Source organism: Peromyscus maniculatus, chromosome 3, assembly GCF_049852395.1.
Source record: "Peromyscus maniculatus bairdii isolate BWxNUB_F1_BW_parent chromosome 3, HU_Pman_BW_mat_3.1, whole genome shotgun sequence".
NCBI lineage: Eukaryota > Metazoa > Chordata > Mammalia > Rodentia > Cricetidae > Peromyscus > Peromyscus maniculatus.
This window is the reverse complement of record NC_134854.1, coordinates 93,268,193-93,290,233: the sequence shown is the minus strand read 5'-3', so window position 1 is coordinate 93,290,233 and position 22,041 is coordinate 93,268,193. Positions and strand designations below refer to the sequence as shown.

The following is a 22,041-nucleotide window of genomic DNA, read 5'->3' as shown; positions in this document are numbered from 1 at the left end:
AAATCCAATTTGTAGAAGAGTGGGGTTACATTTTCTTTCTTTCTTTCTTTCTTTCTTTCTTTCTTTCTTTCTTTCTTTCTTTCTTTCTTTCTTTCTTTCTTTCTTTCTTTCTTCCTTCCTTCCTTCCTTCCTTCCTTCCTTCCTTCCTTCCTTCCTTCCTTCCTTCCTTCTTTCAGTCCTTCCTTCTTTTCTTCCTCTCCCCCCCCCTTTTGTTTTTTGAGGTAGGGTTTCTCTGTCCTGGAACTCACTCTGTAGACTGCCGCTGGACTTGAGCTCACAGAGATCCGCTTGCTTCTGCCTCCCGAGTGCTGGGATTAAAGGCGTGCACCACCACTTTCTTTTTCCTTTGTATTTTATATTATAAATATAAAATAAATATACTTTGAGACAAGGTCTCACCATGTAGCCCTAGCTGGCCCTGAACTCACAGAAATCCACCTGTCTCTTGAGTGCTAGGATTAAAGGCGCCTAGATAACACATTTCTTAACAGCGGTATAAATTCATTTATAAAGCTGAACCATAATTTATGTAACTGGTTCCTCATCACCCCACCCTTTCATTTTTTTCTTACATGCTGGGTATTGAACCCAGGGTTTTGAGATCATTTTTTTTTTTTTTTGACCTTTGAGTGTTTCTAATTCTAAGCTACCAAGCAAGCAAAACCACAAGGAACAATTCAATGAGTTTTTCTTTGTGCACAGCATGTGACCTATTTAAAATGAAGGCCAGGCCCAACATGGCAGCCGAATGTATCTAGTAAAAACTTATAGGCAGTAGTGACAGCTCAGTTCCCTCTTCTGTACAATAATAGTCGGGTGCTGAGTACAGACCTCATCACAGCCCCCAACCCTTGGCAGCGCGCCTGATCCAGCTCAGCGTGCAGCCAACCACCTCCTGCCAGCCCAGCCCCACCTGAACTTGTAAACAAGCAAATGTAATTGCAGAGACAGAGGCAGGGAGATGCTCACATATCACAGCCTGGGGTGGCCTGAGCGACTGTGCGGCGCGCTCTTCCTTCCGCTGCGGACAGGGTATGAGCCTTCAGGAAGCAGAAGCTATCTATACGCAGCCTGGGTCTCAGACTTACCATTGACACAGTGTGGCTAGAGCAAGAGACTGCCTTGACCCTTTTCTATTCTCCCAGCAGTCTTGGGGCACGGCCTGACGTTTGCAGAAGGCATTTGCTTCACTTGAGGACCTCGTGTACCTACACCGTCTGACTCTCAGCCCCCACACCCAGTTCTGCCTCAGTTGCGCCTCAGAGGCGGGAGGGGGTTTGTGCTGCCCTTCCTCTGGAGCCATCTCTGCTTCTGTGACTCTCCGAGACCTCAGAACACAGCCCAGTGTGCCCTGGCCCTTCTCTGAAGTGGCCGTGAAGAGCAGGCAGGATGCTTCTGGGAATTCTGCACGCGCCCGTTGCTTTTGCCTCAATCGTCCTAAACGGCTAGAGGCCATGTGGAGGCAAATGGAGAGGCTTTTAAAATTTGGGGTTCTTCCTCTCCACCCCGACTCCAGTTCAGCGGTTGCTCCTTGGTCAATCCCTCTTTGGCCACAGAGGCTAAAACATGCTTAGCAAACGAACCTATCTTAACTCTGGTTTTACACCTTTGCTTTGGTACAAGGTGGTCTTGATGCAGGAGTCTCTGGGGCTGAACCTTCCTGAGCAAGTGCTAAAAATAGGGAGGGACATATGGGGACATGAGGTGGTAGGTTCTTATGGCTCTAATCTGTAAAGCCTGTTACCTACCAAAAGTTCCTCTCTGTGATTGTCAGCAGTGTATAAAGTATGCCTGTTCTTTTTCCCTTATCTTATGATAGAAGAAAAACCAAAAAACCAAAATTTTACCTGAATATCTCCAGGAACATAATGGCTACTGATCTGTGAAACCTCCATATACCACAAGAAAGCTCATTCTTCAAAAGAAAAAGTTGGTCAGGATCGTCTGGTAAGACGCCTCAGTAGGTAAAGGTGCAAGCCCCATGACCTGAGTTCTATGCTTGGAATCACAGCGCAAGGTGAGAACCAACTTCTAAAAGCTGTTCTCAGACCTACCTACTTACCTACACACGCGCACACACACACACACACACTAAAATATTTTTATAATTGCCAGGTGTAGGGCTCACACCTTTATTCCCACACTTGGGTGCCAGAGGCCAGTAGATTTCTGCAAGTTTAAGGCTAGCCTCATCTACATATTGAGTTCTATGCACGCCATAGCTACATAGTGAGACCCTGTCTCAAAAATAAATAAATAAATAAATAAACAAAGCACTCTCTTTTTTTGCTAACAGACTCCAAAGCCCTCCAACGACTGGAACAAACACCTGCTCTTTCCTATCAAAAGAATTTGTATCGCTGCAGGTGAAAACACGTGTGTGTGTGTGTGTGTGTGTGTGTGTGTGTGTGTGTGTGTGTGTGTAGTGGCCCCAAAGCCACATGACCTGGCATTGGGAGTCCTGGGTACTTCCTAATCTGTCTTCATCCACAATTCAAGTTAAGGACACATTATATGACCAAATGAGGGTCTTAGATGTAAGATGAGAACATACTAAATGAACCCCCCACCCTGGGCTGGGGACTGAACCCAGGACTTTGTGCATTTAGACTAGTGTTCTACACTCCGAAGCCTTTTTTTTTTTTTTCCTAAGTTGACACTTTTGCTGTAGAGAGGCTGTCCTTGTATGTCAGAGGAACCACTTGTATCTTTAACACGGGACTTTATTTTTAGAGCCACGACATTTTCATAAAAACGCCAGAGAGTGAGAGAAGTATCCAAGCCGTGAGAGAGAAGAAGTGAAACTTAAGAATTTCCTACTATGAGACGAAGTAGAAGTGTGTCTCCTGACCCCCAGGAAGCCCCGAGAGACCAGGATGGCTGCCCAGAGCCCAGCATCTGTTTGCAGGAAGCCTCATTCTCAAGCTGGCTTCTCCCTATGAAGATGGGCAGTCTTCTCTGGGAAGACCCATGGTTGGTCCCCAGCTCTCTCCCATGAGAGGCCAAAGAGCCCAAAATGCTGCCCTACCAAGCAACTTACAAAGATGGTGGCTGAAAGGCCACCATCCAAGGTCCAGTCCAAGAAGGGTACAAGAACCACAGGGGGGTCATGGTGGGAGTTCTTGGTTCTTCGGCACACTCTGTGAGTGACTCTGGATGCTGGGGCCGTCTCTGTGAGACTCCAGGTGAACCACCAAGCGGTTCCAATGCATGCGGTCCATAGACAGAGCTTGGCGGTAGTTCAAGGCAGGAGGCTTCATCAAGGCAGTGAGTCTCCACCGTTGAATGAACCCTTCCCTTGTTTGTCCAGATCTTGCTGACTGAGCGCTGTCACGATCCTTTTGTGGCAGGATATCAGTGTTGTGGGCACTGATCATTTGTGAAACCTGGGAAGCAAGAGCCAACTGTAAGACTCCCTTTCAGGCTTATGACACTGCATTTCTGTAGCAGAAGCAAATGGCAGATGCAGGAGGAAGCAGGTGAGCCTGGGGCTGAGAGCTTTATGTTAGGATGGTTTTTTAGGGCCCGTCTCTGTCATTAAAAGGATTAAAAGGCAAAAAAAAAAAAAAATGCCGAGCGGTGGTGGCGCACTCCTTTAATCTCAGCACTCCTGGAGGCAGAGCCAGGTGGATCTCTGTGAGTTAGAGGCCAGCCTGGTCTACAGAGTGAGATCCAGGACAGGCTCCAAAGTAACACAGAGAAACCCTGTCTCAAAAAAAAAAAAAAAAAAAAAAAGCAAAACAAAACAATAACAAAGAAAACCAAACTACAACAAAATAACACACACAAATATAGCTCAAAACCACTCTAGCTTTGGGGCCAGTAGGATAGCTCAGTGGTTAAGGTGCTTGCTTCCAAGTCTGATGATCTGAGTTCAATATCCAGTACCAGTAGTTCTGACCTGCCAGAGCGCACATGTACAAACATAATAAAGAAACATTTTTAAAAAATATTAAAAGCCCCTGGCTTTGAATGATGTTGCTTCTTGAAGCCCTTTCTAGGATGAGCTGACTTACAAGAGCACACAGGAGTCCAGAGGTGATGGGCCATTGGTGTGAGGATGAGCTATGACAATGGAAGGTTGGGAATATCTGCCTCAAATTGCAACTTGAGTTTGCTAATAGGTGATCTGTGAGGCCCAGGGGCTGTTGTGTCCATACCTGGACCATAACAGCAGAACTAGAAGGGGTTTCCAAAGGCTTGGAAGCCACAACCCAACTTTACAGGATCAGGAGTTTACAATGAGCTCAAGGCCAGCCTTTGAGATCCTGTCTCAAGACACACACACACACACACACACACACACACACACACACACACACACACACATCCTCAAGTAAATAAATCTGCAAACATTTTTGTTCACTTTCTTTTTGGTGTTTTGAAACAGGGTCTCTTTACATATTCTTGGATCTCGATATGTGGACCAGGCTGGTCTCAAACTCACAGAGATCTGCCTGCCTCTGCCTCTGTCCCCCAAGTGCCAAGACTAAAGGTCTGCACTGCCAAGTCTGGTTAAATTTCTTTTTTTTTTTCTTTTTGAGACAAACTGGCTGCGATCTTGGATTCCTGATCCTTTTGCCTCACCTCTTAGGTGCCGGTTTACAGCTGTTTGCAACCTTGCCAATCAGTACAAATTATAAGCAAGTGTAAAAACAAATCATAGGTGTGAGCAAAGCTGCCCCAAGCAAGGAGGGGGGCTCAGGACCCCCCAAACACACACACACACACACACACACACACACACACACACACACACACACACACACAAAACCACGCTGTGCACACTCTCTGCCTCACTGGTCCACAGAACTCCTGGTTGTCGAATCTCAGCATCCCATCACCAGCTTCTTCAAAAATGGCATTGTCAGGTCACTGGGGAGCGGGTGGAAATGAAAAGACATGTTGGGACAAACATAGGGAGTGCCAGGATTGGGCTGGCTCTCTACAAAGGCCACAAGGGGAGGCTTTTGGCCCAGAACTCTCCGGAGTCTTAGAAGCTCTCACGTTATGATTCTCGTCTGTTAGGTGAAGGTGGTATCTAATTCCAGCCCAGAGCTTGCAGAACCAGGTCACCATCAGAACTTGCTCACCACCTAAACTATAATTACAAACGGCCTATAAAATATATCAGGCAGGGCCGGAGAGATTGTTCAGTGGGTAAAGATGCTTGCTGCCATTTCAGATGTATGCCTGTCTCTCCCTTGAGCACAAGGTTCTATTGCCCCCTTCCATTTGGAGACATGGTCCTTTCTTTCTTCAAACCTCTGTGTGTGTGTGTGTGTGTGTGTGTGTGTGTGTGTGTGTGTGTGTGTGTGTGTGTGTAGATGTTCTGGGGATCAAACTGATATGTATGATTGGTTGGCAGATGTGAAACAGCTTCTGTGTTGGAGGGAAACATCACATCCAAGGGTTGCGGGCTGGGGCTCAATCGGTAGAGCATTTCCCTGTGTGCGCCAAGCCCTGATTTTGTTCTTCAGCATGGTGGTATGTGTGCCGTCCTGGCACTCAGGAGGTGGAGGTAGGAAGATGAGGAGTTAAAGGTCAGTCTTAGCAAATAGCAAGTTCAGGACCAGCATGGAATAGGGGAGACCTTGTCTCAAAACAACAACAAATCAAATCCAAGAACACTGTCTGAGCCTGAGGATGGGATCCTAGACCTGACGTTAAGGAGCAGACACAGCCTCTGTCTTGTACAAGCCTCTAGCTCCTGCTAAAGGTTGACAGGTAAAAATACACGACCTTTTTTCATGTATTTTTAAATTTACGTAGCTGGTTAATTACTTCTGAGCTAGGATTTGTAGCCTCAGGCTGGCCTGGTACTATATAGCAGGGAATGACTTTGACTTTGAGCTTCTTCCTTTTTTTTTTTCTTTTCAAGACATGTTTTCTCTGTGTAGCCCTGGCTGTCCTGGAACTCACTATGTAGACCAGGCTAGCCTCAAACTCCCAGAAATCAGCCTTCCTCTGCCTCCCAAGTGCTGGGATTAAAGATGTGCTCTACCACACCCGGTGACTTTGAACTTGTAATCCACCTCCTAGTGCCGGGAGTAAATCACTATGCTTGGTTCACATGGTGCTGGGGACTGAACCCAGGGCTTTGAGCATGCTAGGCAAGTAGTCTGCCAAGTCATCCACACCCTCAGTCCCCCCACCCCATTTCCTGGCTTTTTTGGAGAACAGCACGTACTGTTTCATGAAGCGAATTCGGGCTTTCCTGCGCTGGCCTGGAAGAGCAGAGAAAGGCAAGTCAGTGCTTTGCTGGTCACCAGCATCAAGCCTCGGAGCCCGAGAGGAAGATGGCAGGGTTAACCAACATCTGTGGTGCTAGGGTGGGCCCCAAATTCTTCATATTTCACACTTTTGTTGTTGTTTGCTTATATAGGTTTAAAGTATTTAAAATCATTCATTCATTCCACATTTTTTAAGAGCCTTCATGCATGCTACTAGATTCTACTACCACTATATCCATCTTACGTGTGTGGAAACTGAGGCACGGAGCATATGAATTGTCAAATAACTTGCCTAAAAGCCATGTAGCTAATGCCAGAGTTTTAATGAAATTCATCTACTCCAGTTCTATCTTTTTTTTTTTTTTTTTTTTTTTTTTGGTTTTTTGAGACAGGGTTTCTCTGTGTAGCTTTGTGCCTCTCCTGGATCTCGCTCTGTAGACCAGGTTGGCCTTGAACTCACAAAGATCCGCCTGCCTCTGCCTCCCAAGTGCTGGGATTAAAGGCATGCACCACCACTGCCCGGCCAGTTTTACCTTAAATAAGCTTTCTTGGGGCCTGGAGGGCGGGCAGCACAGTGGTGGGACACAAGGCCTTAGGTTCAAATCTCAATAACACATAATAAATGTCATTGCCTTTTGCAGCTGGCCAGGCGCCAGAGCTCAGAGGCATCCAAAGCGGCTCCTGGGATGCAGGATGGAAAGAGAAGTGTGTTGTGTTCACTTCCACAGAATGCTTTTATTTGTTTTTGAGACAGGATCTTAGGTGGCCCAGGCTGGCCTCAAATCTCAAATTCACTATGTAGCCAAGGCTAGCCTTGAACTCCTAATCCTTCTGCCTTTACATCCCAAGCACTGGGATTGCAGGCATGTGCACCAGGCTCAGCCCGACCACTGGGGTTCTTAGAATGGGGTACACACAGACTTGTGTGTGAAGACAGCAGTATAGCAAAGTACTCAGGCCCTCAGCTACAGTTCTCTGGGGATGGGGCCCACGACCCGTCAGAAATTCACAGGGATCTGCGACCTTGGAAAAGTTAAGAACCTCTGATCTGGCTGGTGTCCCTGACGCTTCCCTCTTCCCATCATAGATACCCAGGGAGGAAAAGGGATGTGCTCACGGTGGCAGAGGTGAACGAACAGAGGGACCACGGGTAGTCTGGCCTCTCTCCTCTGCTTTCCTGTCCATTTTATGAGGCCAGTGCCTGCAGGGCCTGGGGGACAGAGGAGCTGAGAGCAGTGCCCCTAAGCAGGAGTGTGGGGACACACACCCTTCTAGGAACACCATTCAAAGGCCACAGGTGAGCTCTTTTGGGCACTGGGCTTTCATCTCTACTGCCCACAAGCCACGCCCCCCCCCCCCCATCTACCCAGCACATGGGCCCTGAGGACGTCACAGATAGCAGCCGTGGGAGGTAGGCAGTGGTCTATGCTTGGGTGCAGCAGTTGAACCCCGCTGACACCAACGTCAGTGGGCTCAAACCTAGGGTTTATCTGACTGCAGAGACAGCCTGAGTCTCACGTTGGCCTCCTGGGCCTGTGGGGTGGTGTGTCTCTGTGGTACAGAGCATCCAACATGCCCTGGGTTCGAGTCCCTGCACTCCCCCAAAGTCCCTCAAAGACAGAAAGGGCCACTTGCGGAGCCATAAGGTTTGTCAGGGCAAATTTACCGTTTACTCTGCTGCCCTAGCGAAGAAAGTATGGCTAGCTACACTTTAGGTGACAAAATGGGGGCCCCCACAATGTCCTGTAAGCACCAACTCACAGTGAAAATGGATGGCCACACTCAGGGAAACCAGCAGAACCAGCATGGAGGCCACCAGCAGGCTGAGGGTGATGAGCCCACACGTCAGGCCTGAAAAAGACACGAGGCATGTATTCAGCACCGATTCAGACGCAGGCAGGGAGCAGCCCTCCTCCCAGGCTGTTCCACTGGTCGGCTTGTTGTTGCTGGTTTTTGACACAGCATCTCACTATGCAGCCCTCAGTTTGTAGCCCTGGCTGGCCTGGAACTCACGGAGCTCTGTCTGACTCCCCTTCCAGGAGCCAGCACCACTGGGTGTATTTTTAGCACACTTCCTTCTGGTTGATTTTAAAATTCACTTTAAATATCACAGGTAATTTCACATGGAAAATGTCAAGTTACATCCATATTTTTAAAGTGCTAATAAAACTCGGAAGTTGTTTGTGTTCAAAGGAAATAGATACATCTCATGCCTAGTAATAAAATGTTACTATTCATTTAAAAAAAACTATTTGAATTTCACAAAAAAAAAAAAAAAATAGACAGCTATATTTTCACTGTAGTTTACACCTGGTTGGAATGCTCACAGACCAAAACTGATAATGTTGTAATCCTCCCCTTTGCGTCTAAACACACAGTTTTCACAGGTATGTGCAATTTTCATTGTTTGCTCATATACGTGTATGCGAGTGTGCATACGGGGTGTGTGCACATGTGTGTGGGTGTGGAGACCGGAGGAGGATGGCAGGTGTCCCGCCCTATCACTCTCTACCTCTTTCCCCTGAGACAGAGTCTCTCACTAAGCCTGGCACTAGACTGGGGCCAGCAAGCCCCAGAGGTTCTCCTGCCTCTACGTCCCCCAGCTTTTTATGTGGGTGCTCATGATCTAAACCCAGGGCCTCATGCTTTCACAGCAAGCACTTTGACCCGAAAAGTCCTCTCCCTAGCTGCTGTCTTGTGTTTTTTTATTTTAAAGATAAGATTTCCTGTATCCCAGGCTGGTCTCTAATTCACTGTGGCCAAGGATGATCTTGAACTTCTGATTCTCCTGTCTCCATCTCTCAAGTGCTGGGATTACACTTATGGGCCATTATGACCACGTCTGCCGGGCTAGGGATTGAGCCCAGGGCTTCGTGCATGCTAGGCAAGCACTCTACCAACTGAGCCGCATCCCGGGCCCCTTTGCTTTCTCCCTTTCGCACAGCGGGTTGTGCCGTGTTCATTGTTTCCCTGTGAATGCATCCCTCCCCGTCCTTTAATCATGCCGGCACATGCTCTGCCCCAGCAGGGTCACAGGTGGTCCTGCGGGCACACCATTGTTTACTTAGCCACCAGCGGGAATCTTAGCTGTTTCCTGTGCTTTACTCTTATAAACAGCCTCGCAGAGAACATTCTGGAGCGTTTGTGTATGCAGGTGCCTTCCTGAGGCAGAAGCTGAAAATGGGGGCTACTAAACCACAGACTCTGTCCATTTGGGTTGTAGTAGACTGTCAGGTGCCTTCGTTTTCACGCCCACCCAGCAGGTGCACCTTACCGGCCCTTGTGGATGGCACTTAACTTTTGACTGTCCAGTGTGTCTTCATGGGAGAGAGGGAGAATGACTGATTTTACTTCAGTCCCGATTCTGTGTGCGCTTCAGCCTATTTGCTTGCATCAGCCGCTTGCACGACTGTTCTGTGATTCGGACATCTGTTCACTTGTCTAGTTTTTGCACGCTAGCTAAGCTGCAGGGCTTGTATCCTTGATGTTCTAGAACCTTCTTCAACACTTTCTGGTCTCAGATCAGCCCCATAGTTGATCTCCCTGAAGGGCTGAGGTGTCATGGGTGAAAGGACAGAGTGCAGGCTTGGACTCTTGGTGGAGAAGTCTAGAAGGCCCTCCACGTGAGGGAGGAAGAGAATTTCGGCTAGGTGCACCAGGGAGAGCGCTAACTGGAAGCTTCGGCTTTTGAGGTCGGAAGGCAAGGAGTTGTTTTTTCATTCCCTCTCCCTTCGTAGTTTTGAGAAACCAAGGCCTGGGCTGGGGATCTAGCTCAGCTGGCAGAGTCCTGATGCACAGCTTGACAGATCGGTTATGGCTCACCCGGCTGGTGAGGCTCAAGGGAGGGAAGATGATGGACAGCACGCGAGTTATACGCCCCTGATTTCCCAGGTAGTGGACTAGTGTGGAGTAACAGAGGAGGCGGGCAGGGGCAAAGGAGGCTCCTGCAGAGTGACCACAGGAAAACGGAAGCCAGGGATGCTGCTGAGGTTGGGGAGCATGGTTATTTATTCCAACTGATGGCTGCCTCTCTATATAAAAGTTCTCTCTCTCTCTCTCTCTCTCTCTCTCTCTCTCTCTCTCTCTCTCTCTCTCTCTCCCTTTCCCTCTCTCCTTTCTTACTTCCTCTCTCCTTCCTTCCCTCCCTCTCCCTCTTCTTTTTCCCCCGCTCTCTTCTTTCCCTCTTCCCATTTCTGTGTATATATGTATGCATGTGTGTGTGTGGTTTTTTTTTTTAATGTACTTATAAACAAGATCTCATTCTGTAGATCAGCCTGGTCTAGAATTTACGATGGAGTCCAGGCTAGCCTCCGACTTACACTGATCCTCCTGCCTCATCCTCTTGATCACAGGTAAAAAGCCATCATGCCTGACTTAATTCATTTTTGAGACAGTATCTCACTACGTTGCTCAGACTCCTCCTCCTCCTCCTCCTCCTCTCACTTAGGAGTTCAACTGATCCCCCTGCTTCAGCCTTCTGAAAAACTAGGCCAACAGGGACTGTATTTTGTGGGGTTTGTATTTTTGTTGCCTGGCTCTCAATCCTTTTAATCAAGTTTTCAGGGCATAAGATGTTATACAAATGAAGTCACTCTGTCTTCCTTTTCATATTCATATTCATAACAGAAAGGCTTTCTGTTCAAAAATTTGGGTTTTCTTTTTTGATTAGTGTTTTGATTTGTTTGAGACAGGGTCTCATATAGCCAGACTGCATTGTAGCTGAGGATAATCTCGAACTCCTGATTGCTGGCCTCACCCTCCCCGGTGCTGGGATTACAGGCATAAGGCACCAAACCTCCACGGTGACCTCGGGAGGCAGCCCCCTCCCTGTCTCCCCACCCTGCGGGGAGCACCTCCTCTGGGGCCTTTGTATGTAGCAGTGAAGCAACTCGGTCTGCAGCCAGCAGTCCTGGGGTGTGGTTTGTTCTCTGGGCAGCACAGCGGCAGATGGAACTCTGTTTGTCACCAGAAGCTTTTGGGGGTGGAAGTCAGTATGTTTCCAGAAACACATTTGAGCATAAGGCTTCAAGGGTGCGGCGCATGAGCCTGCTCCAGCCGAGACGCCTGGCGTTCACTCATCAGCTTGCCCGAGCCCTACCCTTTGGGTTAGGTCCTTTGTTAGCCTGGAAAGGAGTGCAGTGCTGGCCCTTGGCCTGGGAGTTTTTGTTTGTTGACAGCTTGATTGTGATATGATTTGCAAACCAGAAACTCCGCCTGTTTAAACTAGACAGTTTTGAGCAGGTGTACAAGTCTATAATCCCCAAACCTGTGAGCCTAAGGCAGAAGGATTGTGAATCTGAGGTCAGCCTGGGTTCAAGTTAGTTCCAGGCAGCCTTGGCTATGTAAAATTCTAAAAACTCAATGCTTTTTAGAATCTTCCTAGAGATGTGAAGCCATCACATTGTCTAACTTTGGGACATTTTGAGAGTTTCAGAAAGACAAAACCAAACCCAACCCCTCTGGACTGGTTAAGACTCCTCATTGCTCCCCAGTGCCCACCTGCAGGCCGCCTTTCCTCTACTTCTGTCTCTGTGACCCTCAGAGCTATGGACACTTCACGTATGTAGGGTCTGCGCTGTTGTCAGGACTGGGTTCACTATGTTGCCCTGACTGACCTGGAACTTGCTTTGTAGACCAGGCTGGCCTTGAACTCATAGAGATCCACCTGCCTCTGCCTCTAAGTGCTGGGATTAGAGGCGTGTGCCACCCCACCTGGCTAAAATGTGTGGATTTTTTTGTTTTTGCATTTTGTTTTTATAACTGACCTTTCACTGTGCATTTTCAAGATTCATCCTAACTTCAGCATGTAACAGTACATTATTTGGGCAAGGGGCATTGAGACAGGGTCTTACATAGCCCAGGCTAGCCTCAAATGTGACAAGTAGTTGAGGATAACTTTAAACTCCTGATCCTTTTGCTTCTACCTTCTGAGTGCTGGGATTACAGATGTGTGCCGCCACATCTGGGCTTGCTCTTTCTTTCTTCCTTTCTTTCTTTATCAGGGCTTCTCGACATAGCTCAGGCTGACCTTGAACTTGTGCTCTTGCCTCAGTCTCCTGAGTGTTAGGACTATAGGCATGGACCGCCATACCCAGACAGTACTTAATTCTTTAATTCTTTTTTTTTTTTATTACATGTATCTGCCGATTGAGTATACGGTGTGGGCATTTGAGTGCCGTGGCACACATGTGGAAGGTAAAGGATGCCTTCCTTGCAGGAGTCCGTTTTCTCTTTGTGCCGTGTGGGTCTTGTGTCCTGAACACTGTCAGGCTTGGCAGCAAGTGCCGCTACTTCCTGAGCCGTCCTGTGAACCCAGCACTGCGTTCTTTCCGTGCCCTTGTATTGTCTGTACCCTGTTTGGTTAGTCTACGCATTAGGTGAGGAACATCTGGGGGGTGCCCACTTTTCTGGCTATGGTGAATTGTGCTGCTGTGAGCACCTGTTTGTGGGGTTTGGGGGGGCTGTATCTTCCTTAACGTCTTGTTCTGTGATGATTTGTGGGTGTGGCCTCACTGGACTGTGACCTGCTGTCATACCCAGTGCCCCTTTTGTTGGCACCAGCTTGGGGCTAGAGAAATAGGCTACAGGTCAAAGACTTGGCCAGTGTTTGTACCAGGAGGAAGGAAAAGTAGGAAGCTGCCTTTTTTTTTTCCCCCTGTGGGTGCAGTGATGGGAAACTTACCCTTCTGGGCCTTTGGGTTGGGGGATGGGCACTGTTTCTTCTTGAGGATGGTCTTCTTGGTGGTCGGGGCAGTGGTAGGAAAGGCCTCAACTGCAGAAAGAAGAAAGATCCATATGTCAGGCAGGTAAGCAGCAAGACTCACAGGCAGACTGTGCACCTTTCTTCCGGGCATGGAGTTCTCAGTTCTCAGATGAACGTAGAGCCAGTGGGTGGGGATAGCCTGGAGTACTGGAGGGAGGCTATGGAGCCACCAGAGCCTTGTGCCATAATTAACAACTGTGTAGCCTGGGCTAAGTCGTCTGTTCCTCAGCTTCCCATCCGTAGTAAAAAGATGACTTCTGCTAGGAGGTGGTGGCCCACGCCTTTACTCCCAAAACCAGGGAGGCAAAGGCAGGCAGATCTCTTTGAGTTTGAGGCCAGCCTGGTCTACAAAGTGAGTTCCAGGACAGCCGGAACTACACAGAGAAACCCTGTCTTGAAAAACAAAAAGGATGATGACTTCTACTATGTCGTGAGAAATCAAGAACTCAGCATACCCAGCAAAGGATGCAGTAGGCATGACTATGCTTGGCGGAAGACCTTGGGTTGAGGTCCTTGGTCCAGCCAGGCATGGTGGAACACGCCTTTAATCCTAACACTTGAGAGACAGAGGCAGGTAGATCTTTGTGAGTCCGAGGAGCCTCACCCAGTCTACATGAATACCTGGGCAGCCAGGGCTATGTAAAAAGATCCTGTCGCAAAAACCAAACCACACCAAGAAGACCCCTTGGTCCTTTGGCATGACCAATCTCTGAGCCTCCTTGCCAGTCCCCACGCTGGTGGAAAGGAGATGGTTGTCCCTCCCTACAGGAACACCACCAGTTACGAGAGGTGGATAAGCTACAAACTGGGACTCCAGACCCTTCCCCCTTTCCTGGATGGCGCCTCCTCTCCTCAGCTTTGATTCAGTGTCTCACGCTGAGGGGTTGGGAGAGAGGTAGGAGTGGACGCACTGAGCAGGGAGACCAGGAGGTTCTGAGGTCTGGACTTTCTCTGGACCAGTCACCCTTAGCATTTGCTAGCCAAGAAAACTGATCTCCTGCATTCCACCTTCAGCAAAGTAGTAGGAGACGGGCTAGGAAAAACCGAAAGACCATTTCCGGTACCACCTCTGACAAAAGATAACCACATTAGGTCACTGCCAGGCTTTTGACCATTGGAGCCAAGGAGCTGTTGTAAAGTGACAGCCATTAGCAGTGACAAGGTCCGAGAGTCTAGCCCTGCTGGGTGTTAAGTCCTTTAGCGCTCAAGACTCCTAAACCAGGTCCGTTTGCCTCCGCTCACACTGAAAGAAGCAGGAGTCTCCCAGCTGCTCAGTGGTGAGCCCAGGAGGGAGCGAGCTGTAGCCTCCAGGGCCTTGGCTGGCGCAGCAGCCTGGGTCTGATGGGAGGGGGTGGGGACAAGAGGACGTTGTTCTGTTTTCATTTCATCTCACTCTGCCTCAGGTCTCCTCAATGCCTCCTGGTCCATGGGTTTGACCTCTCTGTCTCTGTCTTTTTTTTTAGAGGGACAGGTCCTTGGAACCCACAGTGTGCCGGAGGGCCTGAACAAGGTCTGTTTTTCCCAACACTCTCAATACTACCCACACTTCTCCAAAACATTTGGACCCTCCAGCCCGGCAGGTAGGCTCAGGCTCTGGGTGTCCTTGTCCCTGGGAAGACACTGCAGACCCTGGGTTTCTGGGCAGCACACAGGACTTGGAAACATGGAGAGCCAGGATAGGTAGAGATGGAAAAATCACCTGCTCTTATTGCACATCCACCTTTCTCAGACCCCGAGGCACTGGGAAGGCATGGTGCTCACAGAAACAAAAATAATAAAACAAACACAACCCGACCTTACTCTCCCCTCTCCCCGCCACCATGTTAGACCGGAGACTAGAGAGGCCATGGGGACCTCGCTCTGTTTTTATTGTCCTTGTTGGTTTTCATTGTAACTCTGGCCTTGTCCCCAACTGTCTCTGTGCCTCCCTAGGCCGAGTGGCCTACCTTCTGAGGGTGGCTGGGGTGCCCTTGTGACTCACAGCCCCCAGGTGAGCGGGAAGCAAACCAGTGAGAAGCCCAGTCCTGGCCTGAGCTGGAGAAAGAACTACAGCCAACCAGGGGCCTGAGAGAATCTCCGAGGATTGCTTTCCACCCCAAGAGATGAATCCTTACTGTCCAGGGTGGTTAGTCTGGACAGAGATCCGTTGCACACATAAAATATGTACCCAACGCCATGTATGAAAAATAAGTTACCTGTTTTGCTAAATTGGGTTCAATAAAATGCATCGTGAAACTCATTTCACTTCTTTCTGCCTACTTAGGTGCCTCTTAGAAAACGGAAGATCACATCTATGATTTGCAAGGTACTTCTGCATATTAATGAAACTGCATCTTCCGAGAACTAGAAAAAAGAGAGGCGGGCCAGCAGCTGCCTTGTCCAGGTATGGGAACTGAGGCTGGGGGAAGGGAAAGGCGTGTGATGGATTGGTAGCCTGGCTAGGCCTGGGGTCCAGTTTCTTTATCCCCTGAAGCCGCAAGTGTGGATTTGAGCCATAGAACCCTACAAAGAATGCTGAGGACAAACCGCTTCTCTGCCACCTCAGAAATGATCTGTGTGTGTGTGTGTGTGTGTGTGTGTGTGTGTGTGTGTGTGTGTACATGTACCCAGGCAGTGAGAGTCTGTAGGTACACTCAGGGTTCCTACAGGGATACTGGGGTGTCGAATCACAAGCGCCCACCTTTGACTGACCTATCTGTTTTCACCTCATCGGCTTCCCATCCAAAGCGGGAGTAGAATACACCGTCTGCTGGGTGGGTGGCCCCATTAAGGGACACAGCTACATGCAATCCTCAAAGGTGCTTGGCCTGGGTAACTCTCAGTGTGTATTTCCTATTAGTTTTAGAGGTGGCTTGATTAGTCCTGGGTGTAGAGTGGGGGCTCACTGAGAGCAGGCAGCCCCTGTACCGTGTGTGTGTGTGTGTGTGTGTGTGTGTGTGTGTGTGTGTGCATGCGTGCGCGTGTGCACGCTCCTTCATAGCCTTGAAACCATGCTTACCCACGTTCAGCTCCGTCCCTATCCCAAAGATCAGGTTGGGGCTCCCGATCATCATGCAGAAGTAGGTGCCGCTGTCCTCCAGCTTCACACTCTTGAGCTCGAGTATGTACCGGCTTATATCCGAAGACATGATCATGTCCTCCTTCTTCACCCCTTCACCATACACAGAGGTTCCTTTGGAAGGGTTCCACGAGGCCAGGAACTCAAAGCGCCTCTCCTTGGCGGGTCCCCGGCGCTGCCTCAGCCAGTGGATGAGTGTGGTCTTAGGGAGACTTTTAGCTTCACAGAACACTTTTGCCGATCGATTGGTTAGAAGGGTCAGGGACTTGGGGGTCTGAAGGAGGGCAGAGCTGCTCCAGAGAGCTACAAGAAACCAGAAGACGTAAATCAGGCTGTTGCTATATACATGTAATCTCAGCTCTCTGTGGGTTGCAGCAGGAGGATCAGAACTTCAAGTTTGGTTACCTGGTGAGTCCAAGGCTAGCCTGGGCTACATCAGAACCTGTCTTCAAAAAAAGAGAGAGACGGTAGGGGGAGGGCTTGTGAGCTAGCTCAGCAGCTAAAGGTGTGTACCACCCAACCTGACCTCCTGAGTTCAACGTCTAGAAACGAGAAGGGGCAGAAACCATTGGCACACATTTCTGCTCACAGCGGTGGGGCCTCAGAATCACCATGAGTTTGTCTGGGAGGCAAACTGAGGGGAGAGTCTGCCTGGAGAAAGAGCCAGGGTGTTAACAGCAGTCGGTGTCTTTGAACTCACAAACATCAACTGCAGGGCAGGGTTCCCTGTGCCTGCCTTTACTGAGGCAACTGGCCGACAATCTACTCTTCCACCTGTGGCCCTTGGCATAAGTCATCTTAACCAAGTCTCACCCTGGCTCCTGGATGTTTATCCCCCTTCCCCAGATGAGGAAACACCGGCAATAAATCAGCTTGTTCGGAGTCTCACGGGATTCAACTCCCAAGAGCCAATGTCGAAAGCCAAAGCTAGTTAGTTGCCCGCCTCACCTGGCTGTGGCCCTGCAGAGACAGGCCGTTGGTAGTGCTAAGCAGCTGACAGAGACCTGGAGCAAACTGGGAGAGGGATTTGGAGTCTTAGGCCCAGGGCAAGGCTCCTTTGGGCAGTGTGAGATTTCTGGACCTAGTTCAAGGAGCTGACCCTGCAGGTGGTTGTTACTCCCCAATCCCGCAATGGACCTGTCATGGACTTCTTGCCCCTCGGGGCAGAGCAGAAGCAAGACTGAGAGTTCGTTTGTCTCAGATGAGAAGAACGGGCAGGCAAAGGAGTGGCAGGCATGGCCGTGCACACCGCCTTTGCCCTGTACCAGCTGTGGGACCTCAGAAGTCACCAAGTTCGTGGTCTCCTGTGAAAGAAGGGCAGCTTGGCTTGGTGCTATGGGCCTGCTTGCTGCGGAGGGTTGGAAAGAAAAGAAAGGAAGGCGGCTATGGTGGTGCACACTCAGAATCCTAACACTTGGGAAGCTGAGGCAGAAGGATTGTGCGAGGCCAGCCTGAGCCACATTGTGAGTTTGAGGGAGAAAAAGAGAAGTGAAATCCTATGTGAACAGTGAAACCCTCACACGGGTCATCATCTGCGGACAGTGAGGTAGGGACCTGTGTGAAACCCTCGCACGGGTCATCATCACTCTGCTGGCAGGTCTATGGTCTCGGGATGTTCTAGGCACCAAGTGAAGTCTCAGGGAGGATCAGACTAAGTTTCTTTCACACCCAGGACCACGAGGGTTCTAACAAATCCACTTTGACCCAGAAAGCCTTTTTCTTTGGCTCGGAGCAGAGGGCCATGGCCAAGATATAACAGAGAGGACAGGGTTGGCTGACCAGGGACCGGAGGGTGTGTGAGCCCGGGAGAACCAGCTGCTTGAGTTAATGGTGAGATGACTGCCTATAGTTGTGGCTCAGGTCTTAAGATGCCATCACGGCCTTCCCTAGGACTGATGTGATGAACTAAACCCAGAGTCCACCCTCGGACCACTCTGAGCTTCCACTCGCGTGGAGAGAATGAATATTTCCCTGGGGCTCAGTTGCCACTACATCTCCCTTCCCCTGAGTATCAGGCTACCACTTCTGGGCCGTGGCAGCCATTTTTATTGCTTTGGGTTACTGGCCTCTTTGGGGACGTTAATGTGAAGTGATCACGCCAGTCTTTATTGCAGTGCGTCAGGCACAGTGTGTGTGTTGTCTGATTTGATCCTCACCAAATCCTACGGGGGAGAGACTCATTTTACCCGGGAGCAAACAGCTCAAGGAAAAGCTTCTCAGGGTCACGCAGCCTGTGTGGAGTGGACTCACACTCAAACCGAGGTCACAGGACTTGGGCGAATGAGCTCAGAGCCTCGGAATTGAACCGCACGCAAAATGGGGCCACAACTCCACAGACGGCAGGAGACCCTCCAATGAGCCCGGAGGACACGCACAGCCAGGCTTCCAGTCACACATGGTCTCATTTGATCTGTTTGGTAGCCCCGGATTCCATTGTCAGAGGGATGGCATTTCTAGAGTGATCAGCAGTAGCTTTAGTGGCTTGGAATAGCCCTGCCTCTGTTCCCTTTGTGATGTCGTTGAGCTAGCCTGGTCAGAGGCAGGGGCTGCCATGCCCTGTCTCCCTCAACTCTGTAATCGGTTTTGGGCTTCAGGTGGTGCCAGACCAGTGCAGATTCGAGGAGTCTCCCTCTAAAAAGCACACTCACTGGGTCTGATCACAACGACAGACTTTAGGCCACACGTCTGTGCCAGCCCCAACATCCCATCTGCCGTGCCTAGTGCTGCTTCTTGGGGGAGCCTTGCTGCGCAGGACCCCGACTCCAGAGGACACTGGAGGGTGAGGGGGTCGTAGTGAGCACCTCACCATAGCTGTCCCTGAGACAGGTACAGCAGTGTTTGTCCAGTTTGCTAGAAGCACCTCCCCAGACCTACTAAGAGTATGTCTACAGCCCCTGGCCTGGGCCGGCCTGGGCCCGGGAGAACTGCATGGGGCACATCCCTGTATGCGCCCTAAGCAGCTACGTTTCCCCTTCGGTTTCTCTCTCCTCTTTTATTTCTTCTTCCTTTCCTCTCTCCCCTTCCAGTTCAGGCTGTGGGGCAATGGTGGCTTCTGCCCTCGGCTTCTGGAAAATGAGCTCCTGGGTGGAATCTTCTTCCCCCCCACCAGCCTGCCCTGTTCCCACAGCCTGGATCCTGTCTGTTCCTCCTGTTGCGGAGTCTGCCCGGTCTACGTTCTCTGCTCTGGTGCAGGCTTGTGCTAGCCCACTCTGGGTCTTACCTGCCAGCTTCACACTGAAGACCAGCCAGAGCCATGGCTGCATCTTGGCGCTCATGAGGACACCTGCTCCCTCAGGGCTCCGTCAGTCGAAGGGTGGGTTAGGAGCCAGGGCGGGCGGGTGGGGCACCCTGAGTGGAAGGGAGGTGGGGAGCTGATGAAGTAGGAGGGCGGGGCTGCCAGGGAGGAGCGGAGGTGTGTGTGTGTGTGTGTGTGTGTGTGTGTGTGTGTGTGTGTGTGTGTCCGTATATGTGTGTACCCTATGGCCTTCGTCTTCATCCTCGACAGCATCAAAGGCTTTGACTTTTCAAAGAGGCCACCAGGACTCTGCTTTCTGGTCAGGAAGTGACAGCTCTCAGTCATGCCAAGCAGTTGGACCTGTGTAATGCCTCTTGCCCCTGAGAAGGGCTCAAGACAGAAGCCCGATACCCTGTGACAACTGGGATAACTGAGTCACAGAGTTCCAGTCACAGCTTTGTGCAGCTGGGCCCTAATTCGGACACATCTTCATTTCTTTCTGAGCAGGCTGGAGGAGGGGCTCATCTTGGTTTGAGGACAGTCCACTGTGGTTGGCAAGAGACTGAGGCTTTACATCTGCGTGGCTCAGGAAAGGAGAACAGCTGTGGAGAACCTCCTAGTGCCAGCGTCCAGCTGGCCCCTGGAGTGATCGAGACACCCTTTGAGGGGGAAGGAAAGCTAACCGACACACAGAGAAATGAGCCCGAGAGGCGACCTGGAGTGCTGCTGAGGGGCCCAGACCTTGCCCTGAAAGCGAGAAAGCGAGGCAAGGTCAAACCCAGACCTGGGGTGTGTGAGTTTCGGGTGTCTCCCCTCCTGTCCTGCCTTACAGTGCTGTATGCCTCGGGCTTCTTTACTAGTTTTGAGATCAAAGCCCATCAAGAACCTGTGAAGAGACCCTGTTTGGCCTGTGGAGGCTGGCAGAGGTGAGTTGGAGGAGGGCTGCATGGGGAAACTGGATCCTTGGTGATCTGTCTGCTGGGAAGAGGGAGGATGGAGACGGGCTAGGAGAAGACAGACGCAGAGGGTTGCAGGTGTCCGCGAGCACCAGCCAGGCAGGCCCTGCACACGCTCGAGTTTCAGAAGAGGGCACAGGACATCACTGGCGGCTAAAGCTGTCAGCGGGGCAGACACTGTCACCCCAGTGTCTAAATGCACTCTTCTCTCCCACTCCTTCGGGTTCCTGGTGACAGGTATGGAAGAACCGAAGCAGGAGTTCAAGAGTTCTGGAGAGGAAGAGGGAGTGACCATGTCCTGACCTCAGGTCTCTGACAGCCCACCTAGTCTCCACCATATTGTCCCGTAGTCACTGTTCCCAGGAGGACCTGCTAAGGCCCAGATGTACACAGCGTAGACAGTCCTAGGACACCCACACACTAGGAGTTCTTCGAATCCAGCTCAAACTCACTGATCACAGAGTGAACCGTGGGAAGGGACACAGTGTCAGCTGATAAATGAGTGATCCGTTCACTCCCCAGTGGCTCCTCGTTCCAGAATCTGGCGCCTGCTCATCTTCAACTGCTTCTCTGAACTTACTTCTTCCTCACGACGGACCTGGACAACAGACGGACTTAGTAAATGGCCTCTGGTTTTTGGAGAAGGGGTTTCAGGCCCAGGGATGATTTTGAACTCTTGATCCTCCAGCATTCACCTCCCCAAGGCTCCTTAAATTCTTTCTGATTGTGACCCCTTTCTGATCCCCAAATTTTTCCATGTCCCCAGGTATAGGTCTATGAAACATATATACAAAGCAACCATTTGCTGATAACTAATCATTAATGAATTTGTTTTATTCTACTTTTTAAAAAGATTATATTTTTGTGTGGGAGTGTGAGAATGTGTGTTTTTTCCTCAGCGGCTAGAAGAGTGTATCAAATATGCTGGAGCTGGAGTTATAGGACTTTATGAGCCACCTGGCACCTTTATGAGCCTAACTCTGGTCATTGGGAAGAGCAGCGAGTACCCTTAACCACTGGACTGTTTCTCTAGGTCCCAATAAAATTATTTTAAATAATTTCTTTGATATGCATATAATGCTACCATTTATTAATGATGGAAGCAAATTTGCACACTACAGAGACGGATGTGCTTATTTATTTTTACATGGAGAATTAAATCAGGCCTGAATATTTTGATACTGCAGGACACAGAACATCAGAGTTGAATGACATTTTGATTTTATAATTGTCAATGCAGAGAAAGCTGCTTTATATAGCACAGAATGGCAGAAGTATGTTTGGGGACACTTCAGAAACTGTTGGCCTAATCCCAAGCCCAAATCTATTTAATGATTAAAAACATTTTTTAAATGTATTTATTTTATTTTATGTGTATGAGTGTTTTGCCTGCATGTGTATCATGTACATGCCTGGTACCTGTGGCAGTTAAAAGACAGTGTTGGATCCCCTGGCACTGGAGGTACAGATGGTTGTGGCTGCCACATAGGTGCTGGGGACTGAATCTGGGCCCTCGGTAAGAGCAGCAAGTGCTCATAGCCACGGAGTCATCTCTCCGGCATCATGGGTTTTGTTTTCGGGTTTTTTTTTTGAGGGGGGTTGCTTTGGTTTTTTTGTTTGTTTGTTTGTTTGTTTGTTTTAAATAAACTCAAGTCAGCAACTCAAACATCAGTTTTTTAAAAATAAAACATTCTAGCCAGGCGGTGGTGGTCCACACCTTTAATCCTAGCACCTAAGAGGCAGAGGCAAGTTGATCTCTGAGTTCGAGGCCAGCCTGGTCACAGAGCAAGTTCCAG

The 22,041-nt window shown here is 49.7% G+C and overlaps 1 protein-coding gene and 1 long non-coding RNA gene across 2 annotated transcripts; one reads left to right on the top strand and one right to left on the bottom strand.

Annotated features, from left to right (window-relative positions):
• Positions 1-2,702: 2,702 nt before the first annotated feature.
• Cd8b (CD8 subunit beta) lies at positions 2,703-19,397 on the bottom strand. Its single transcript, XM_006991006.4, has 6 exons — positions 19,275-19,397; positions 15,995-16,357; positions 12,916-13,005; positions 7,995-8,084; positions 6,191-6,227; positions 2,703-3,386 (listed from the first exon to the last, which is right to left on the bottom strand). Exons 1-6 carry the CDS (start codon positions 19,327-19,329, stop codon positions 3,374-3,376), a joined length of 648 nt encoding a protein of 215 aa, XP_006991068.3. The 5' UTR covers positions 19,330-19,397; the 3' UTR covers positions 2,703-3,373.
• Positions 16,353-21,068, top strand: LOC121828015 (uncharacterized). The gene is made up of 2 exons (XR_006070403.2): positions 16,353-20,215; positions 20,483-21,068. It is a non-coding gene; the product is annotated as an uncharacterized LOC121828015 (long non-coding RNA).
• The last annotated feature ends 973 nt before the right edge of the window (positions 21,069-22,041 follow it).